General features: G+C 41.6%; 1 protein-coding gene across 1 annotated transcript in view; it reads right to left on the bottom strand.

The window, feature by feature from the left end:
* CIMIP6 (ciliary microtubule inner protein 6) overlaps positions 1-7,608 on the bottom strand; it is a 34,164-nt gene extending 26,556 nt beyond the window's left edge. Inside the window, exons 1-2 of the mRNA XM_006159030.2 lie at positions 7,473-7,608; positions 1,498-1,708 (exon numbers count right to left, since the gene is read on the bottom strand). Of these exons, the coding sequence (XP_006159092.2) occupies positions 1,498-1,708; positions 7,473-7,498 (237 nt within the window). The 5' untranslated portion in view covers positions 7,499-7,608. The remainder of the gene's footprint in view (positions 1-1,497; positions 1,709-7,472) is intronic.
* Between the last annotated feature and the right edge of the window lie 270 nt (positions 7,609-7,878).

Raw genomic sequence — 7,878 nt, 5'->3', positions numbered from 1 at the left:
TAGACACCAGAGATAGTGTGAGAAGAGGGTGGGAAAGGACAGAGGGTCAGAAAGAGGGGTAAAAATAATTCTAGGAACTAGAAATGGAAGAATTTTTATGATATGCATGATTAAGTCACTGTGCAGTATATTCTGGATGGGAAGTCACATTCTGTGTGCTGTGATGATGCTTGGGGAAAGAATGTAAATTAAGTTACAAAAAAGTTTCAGAAAAAAAAAATCTATTCAATGACTGCAGTAAGATATATAGCCCCAGCTAGGTGCTACTTTATAGGGTGCCTAAAGTTAGACTTGTGTTCATGGAAATGTATATATCAGCTGTGTTTGCTATGAAAATATTTAGATTAATTAAGGTCTTTAGTAATTAAATAAAATGTAGGGAGAAAACAGTATAGAAAGCAAACATAGTTACCAGAGACAGTGTGGGAGGAGAGTGGGAGATGGCAGAGGGTAAGAGATAGGGAATCAAGGATGGGGGGGGAAACAGAGAAAACAAGAAATGGAAAATTATTTGCTGACAACATGTTTGTTGATGTGCTTGATTGAGACGATATACAGTGTACTCTGGATGGAAAATCCCATTTTGTATGCTGTAATGATGTACAGTGAATGAATGCAAATAAATAAATTTAAATTTTAAAAAAAGTACAGGGTCAGCAGGTGGCATGGTGGTTAAGGCATTGGATTCCCACATGGCCAACTGCAGTTTGAGATCCAGACCCAGCAGCTTGAAAATCACGCCAGGTACATGTGCATACATCCCAAAATCCTAAGAGGAGAGTAGAGAAAGACCATGCTGCCATGGGTGATTTCTCATTTTCCCTCTCTCTGTCTCTAGCAAGTACACATGCCTTATGGCAAAATCTGAAAGAAAGAAAAAAGAAAGAAAAAGAAAAAAAAATAACAGTATATTTAGCATGGTAGAGTCAATGTGTATGGTTTGGCTAAACCAACAGTCATGGGTCAGAAACACACTGTGACATTGGCTTACTATGTAACCTTAAATATGTTAATTAACCTCATTGGCGTTGGTGTTATTATCTGTAAAATATTTCTAATACTTTGTAAAAATTATTACAGAAATTAAAAGATACAAATTATATAAATCACTTAGCTCATTTTTTTAGCACTTAATGTGCTTTCAGTACTTTGTGGCTATTCTTCTACAGCAAGAATTACTGAGTATCATGGAAAATTTTTATATTAGAATATGTCACCCATATGATAGAGAAGAAATGTTTTCAGTAACCTCAAGCACTGCTTAGTGGCTATTATCTGACCCAATTAAGAAAATGATTGGATTTCTTTCTCTGTATATGTATGGTTTGTATGCAAAAGTTATGTCAGGATAGTTCCAGGTTACTGTTTTCAACCACTGGATTATAAATAGTACTATACTGAGCTGTTGCAAACTTTAAATAGTCTGTGAACAAATTATCCTGCAAAACAGCTTCCAAATGTAAATCTGTATTTGTATCTAACACACATCTGTCCAACCTGCTTTGATGGCCCTTTTTTGGGATCTATGTAGGGAATTGGTTCATTGTATGTTCTTGCATTAGTGTTAATGAATTTAGCATAAAATACACGTCCTCTCCCAACACATGGCTTTGAAGGTTGTAAGCTTTGTCCAGGTTTTTTTTCATGTTTGATTTCTTCTTTTTTTTCAGTTACACACACTATAGCAGCATCTTCTACTTTATGCTGTCTGAAAAACATAAATATTAAATCATTTACCCCAACAAATACTTTAGTACTCAGTCATAATTACATAAAATCAGTTTTTAAATACATTTTAAATTATGACCAAAACAATTTAGGTTTTATTTATCATTTCAAGGGTCTTGTGCTATTAAAATTTGGGAGAGTATTTTCCCATTCTAAATCATATAAAAGATAAAGGGATTTGTGTTAATAATGATTATTCATTACAATATACAAGTATATGATACACATTTCCTTGGAATCAAGAGGAGTGGCTTGATCATACAAATCATGTGTCCAGTATTTATTTTATGGCTCAATTACATGATAATGTTATTTTCTTTCAAAAAGTGTTGTTATAAGAAATGGCTTTCTTCTCATTTTACCTAGTAAACTCAGCTATCCTGACAAGCATAACAGGGTTTGAGGCCTGGCACCAGGGGCTTGAAAGTATAACTACAGGGTGTGAACCTGTATCTGTAATGCTTGGGACGAGCATCTCTCAGATTTAGGATTTGTTTGGATCTGGGAACATTTGTATATACATAATGAGATATCTTGGGGATGAGGCCCAAATAAAAACATTAAATACTTTCATATTTCATAAACACCTCATATATATAGCCTGAAAATAATTTTATGCAATATTTTTTGTATTGTGGTGTTTTGATTGTGACTTATCACATTAGGTCAGCTGTGGAATTTTCCACTGTAACATCAGGTCAACACTCAGAAAGTTTCAGATTCAGGGTCCAGCCACAGAGTTGAGTGCTGCTAAGATGCTGTGCTCTGCATACTCAGACTACGTGGGAGGCCCCCGCTGAATTCCCAGCTCAACCTAAGGCCTGACTGTGGTATAATGCACCTGTAATTCCACCAACTCGGGGAAGCTGAGGCAGGAGGACCATGAGCTTGAGGATAGCCTGGGCAATACAGCAAGAGCATGTCTGCAAAAGGGCCAGAGGGGTGAACTTACAGTCTCAACTGGGAGGCTAGGGCAGGAGCATTTGTGATATCACTAGAGCTTGTCTCAAGAAAAAAAGTTTTGCACTCAAATTTTTAATTTTGGAGCATTTCAGATTTTGAATTTTCAGAATAGAGATGCTCAACTTGTATTTAATTTTTAAAAACTCACCTGGCACAGGACCAGCAGTTGACATAATGGCTATGTCACTGGACTCTCATGTAGTTGACTGCAGTTCGAGTCCTGGACCTGGTTAGCTTAAACTCAAACCAGGCATGTGTGTGTACATGCCCAAGATGCTGAGAGGAGAATGGAGGAGAAGGGATGGTGGCGTGGCCATCCTCCGCCGGAGGGTGATTTCTCATTTTCTGTCTATCTGTCTCTGTCTGTCAGGTGAGCACATGTGCCCTATAACAAAAATCTCTCCCAAAAAAAAGAAGAAAAGAATTTTTTTTAAAAAAGCTCACCTGGTAGGCTAGGCCTTTGGCCTGCTGGTTAGGAAGCCAGGTCCCACATGAGTGACTATAGGATTTGAGTCCTGGCACTAGTGGCTTGAAAATAAGCTGGGCTTGTGTGTGTGTGTGTATGTTTGTGTGTGCGCCCAAAATTCCAATGAGATGGAGAAGCGACTGCAGTGTAACCACACCCCCATGGAGGATGTTTTCTCTTTGTCTCTCTCTGGTGCCTTCTGGTAAATTCAAAACAAAACAAAAACAGAAAGCTTCACCTGGTGAACTTTTAAAAGCTACTAAATGACCAGTATGTTTGTCTTTTTGAAAAAAAAGTCTATTATGCCTGCAGATATATTCAACCTCAACACTTTTTGCTACTAATAACTACACTGCTACAAAAATTTAAAAATCAAAATGTAAACATATAAAATACATTAGTAGTTTAAAGAACTTTTCTCATTTTAAACAAGGAAAAATAGCTATTATAAAAGGCAATATTTTAAAATTTCACATCCTTAGGGGAAAAAAATAAATATATGGATTTGAACACTTTTTACATCAATGCTTTTAAAATCAAAGCCCTGACCCCACAGAACATAAATCCATGAAATTCCAGATTTATAATGAAAGTAGATAGTTCTGTTCAGGGACCAGCAGTTAGTGTAATGGCTATGTCACTGGACTCCTATGTAGTTGACCGCAGTTTGAGTCCCCGACCCTGTGGCTTAAATTCATGCTGGGCGCATGTGCGGGCATGCCCAAGATTCCGAGAGGAGAATGGAGGAGAAGGGATTGCGGCGTGACCATCCCCCCTGGGGGGTGATTTCTCACTTTCTGTCTCTGTCTCTGTCTGTCTGTCTGGCAAGCACCGCGCCCTATAGCAAAAACCTCTCAAAATAAAAAAAATCTGTCCAGTGTTATATATAATCCTTAAAAATATTGGGTGGTTGGGAAAGTCAAGATACATTTTTGCACAGAAAAACATAGAAAAATATGTTGTGACTTTCCAGACAACCTAATGTAATCTTTTCTTTACTTCAAACCTAAACCAAGTCCACTTCTAGCATGTCATTTTTCAATTAAAACTCTCAAGAGACACAGAAGTGGGTTATTATAGGTTGATGATAATGTGTTTAGTATCCTCAGCTGGACTGGTGTGAAGTGTATTCATGTTAGGTAAATTCAACTTACAAGCAAAGTGATATACAGTGATTACATGTATAAAATTAAAAAGAAAGAAAAAAATCTCATTTTAAAAATTAAAAAAAAAATCTCAAGAGGCCTCTGGTTGTATTTACAATGAAGCGCTGCCTCCTGATTGCATTCCTAAGGCCTGTGTGACCTGCTCAGCTGATCTCTAACCTCTGGCAAGCCCTTTCCCCTCACCTCTCCAGCCAGCCTACCTTCTTTCAGGTCTTTCCCCCTCAGGGTATTTGCACGTGCTGTTCCCCCCTACCCGGATGGCACCTCTCCAGCATCCTGCACAGCTGGTTCTGTATCATTTAGGTCTCCGCTTTCCAAGTCATCTCCTCAGGAGCTGCACCCCAGTATTCTCTACTTCAGTACCGAGTCCATTTCTTTCATAACACGGACCACAATGCATAGTTTATGTGTGACATTTTTTGTTGTTTTGGGTAAACATTACAAATACCCTTTACTAATCATAAAGTTCCATGGAAGTGTAGAGTGTTTCATCACTCTGTAGCCAACATCTAGCAAAGTGTTTGTTGAAGGTAAATGAATGTCATTATAATATTTACACATTCCTGGTGAATCCACTGGATTGGTTTTTTTTTTGGAGAGATTTTCACTGTAGGGCGCGTGCGCTCGCCAGACAGACAGAGAGAGACATAGAGACAGAAAGCGAGAAATCACCCCCCAGGGGGGATGGTCACGCTGCAATCCCTTCTCCTCCATTCTCCTCTCGGGATCTTGGGCACGCACGCACACGCGCCCGGTGTGAGTTTCAAGCCACCGGGTCCGGGACACGAACCGCGGTCAACTACGTGGGAGTCCAGCGACATAGCCATTACACTAACTGCTGGTTCCCTGGATTGGTTTTTTACTCTAGTTTTCTTTTAGCAGCTATACCTTCAACTCTCACTCCAATACCTAAACAGCGTTCAGAATCCTTCGATTCTAGTTCTTCGCTTCGCAACAAAACTTGATCTCTACAAAGGATCTGGAAAAACAAATTGCTGGAAAACTGTAAGTAACTTCCAAGCCAGTTCTATTTCCTAGAGCTATAAGTACTAATTTAAAAGTGGTGATTTGGGGGGTGACACTTTATCACTGTAGACATCTGGCATCAGTTTTTTTTTCATCTGTTTCTCATAGTTGTAACCCAGCAGTACCAGAATCAGGTTCTTAAAGGCAAGCACTGTGACTATCTGCTCACACACGTACGCATTCACTTGATTCGTCACTTGTGATGAGCATTTTGATTATACAATGTAAAATATATGGTTCTGTAGTAATCCCTTACCGGAAAGAAACACGTTTGAAAACCACTTAAAGGCTCTGAAGAGAGTCAGACCTAGATAGGAATCCCAGCTTTGCATTTACTATCTGAGCCTTGGTTTTCTCATTTGCATGAAAAGGACAATAATACCTACGGTGAGAGATGTGAGAGTAACATTGAACAAGTCCTTCCAGCAGCTGTTTACTGAGTGATGTGTCAAGGCACTGAGAATATAGCAGTGACAAACGTTCCTGCCCTCACAGAGTTTACGTTCTAGTGGCAGAAAGCAGTTGAGAAATAAAATGCACTGTCTGTTGGATGGTGTTAAGTGCTAAGGACAACAGTATAAAATGGGGAAAGGGAAAGCATGCACGTGGGAGGTAGCCTGCATTTTTAGGTAGGGTGGAGGCTGGCTGCATTGTGAAGGTGGCAATTGAAAAAAGAAAGAAGGGAGAAAGCTAAGCAGATATTTGAAGAAAGAGCATTCATTCCAACAGTGAATTGTAACTGCCAAAGCTTTGCAGCACAAGTGTATCTGTTCTTAAAATAGTGCTTCTCACAGTATGCTCGCTGTAGTAGGACCTCGTTAGAAATACAGATTTACAGGCCCGATTTCAACCTACTAGATCATAATCCTTGGAGCTGTTTTAACAAGCTCTACCACTGATTCTTATCAAAGTTTAGTGACAGATACATAGTCTTCAGAAGCAGGTGCCCCTGGCTCTACATCACTCTTAACTATCTGTACTGCCTTATTTAATGGTTCTCAAATTTTAGGGTACATCAGTGTTGTGGTTTGAATGTGTCCCCCTAAAATTCATGTATTGAATCAGGTGAGGCATTGTAAGGGGATTAAGAAGGTGAAAACAATCTATGGCACTAAAAGGTGGGGCCTTTGGAAGGTGATTAGGATTTTGGTCATTAGTGTGGGGCGGCCATGATTGAATCCTGGAGGAAATGAGGAGAGGGAAAGAAACACAGAGACAGGCAAGCTCAAGCTCTTACTAGTGCCTGGGGACACCACCACCACCACCACGACCCTCACCACAGTATGGCACCTTGACTTCAGACCTCCAAAACTGTGAGCTAAGTAAACCTTTACTTTTTGTTTCTTTGTTTTGTTTTGTTTTGTTTTAAATACATCACCCTGATTCGGGTATTCAATTACTAAGCAAAAGAAAACTAAATCAATCACCTGGAATCTTTGTTAAAGCCCAGATTACTGGGTGCCTAAACCCAGAGTTTGTGGGTCACTGACTGGGTGGAAAGCCCCAATCCCTAACTGATGGTGAAGCTCCTTCCCGACCCTTGCAAACAGGCCTGTGTGCTCCAGCAGAGTCCTGGCCAAGTACTGGGAAGGGCGGTTTATAGGCCCCACACGCCATTGTAGGAGCACGGCCTTAAGATGCCCAGTGGGGAATAGTGATGGAGCCTGTGTTGTGAAAAGGCCACCATAACTGCCCTCGTTGAGACTGCAGAGAGACGCTACCGCAGTGTAAGGCGTGGGAAGCTGACGATGGGACAGGGCAAGAGGACAGTGGAGGTAACTGCGGGGCACTTGAAAGGTAAACCCCTAGAACCTGCTAATGCGTTAGAAGGGCCTGTGTGGAGTGGAGGATTTCAGATGACTTCAAGAATCCTGGGCCAGGCAGTGGAGGTCGATGGTCGCCAACACACGGTAAGTGTTCGGTAAACGGTGCGTTTTAAAAGCTCCTGTTGTAAGTGCTCAGCCGCGAGAAGCCAGAGGTGGCAGGGGAATCAGACAAGGTTCGGCATGGACATTCTATGCCTAGCACGCACCCCTCCGGTCTCACCCAAGCCTCCCCATGATGGAAGGGCACATTAAAAAAAAAAAAAAAAAAAAAAAAAAAAAGGTAGCCCCAGCACTTACTGCAGTTTATCCTCCTTTCCCTCCATGCGCCCCTACGGCCTGGCAAGAGACAGCCAGGAGCCCCATACGCGAAACGCGAACGCAGCCCTGCAGGAAAGAGGAGCCCTGAGCTTGGCCACTGTGACTCGGATGTTGCTAAGCGACCGCGGCCTTCAAAAGAGGCGTGGGGGGGGTTTGGGGGCGGGACCGAGGCGCGCAGGCGCAGTAACCTAGGCTCGGTGGTTGGCGAGCAGAGGCTGCGGTCCCAGCGCTGGGAGTTCCTGTTTGACCCACCCTAGGCGTTGTTGTGCGTTTGAACTTGACTTTTCCAAGGGCTAGGAAAGGGTATTTTTTCAGCAGACTCGGCCCTTGGCAGATCACCTAGGAGCCGTTTCCTCAGCTTCCTCCGCAGCCCGGGCTCCGCGGC

The sequence above is a fragment of the Tupaia chinensis genome, unplaced genomic scaffold, assembly GCF_000334495.1.
Source record: "Tupaia chinensis unplaced genomic scaffold, TupChi_1.0 Scaffold000622_1, whole genome shotgun sequence".
Lineage (NCBI taxonomy): Eukaryota > Metazoa > Chordata > Mammalia > Scandentia > Tupaiidae > Tupaia > Tupaia belangeri.
The sequence above is the reverse complement of the archived record's forward strand: the minus strand, read 5'-3'. Positions and strand labels throughout refer to the sequence as shown.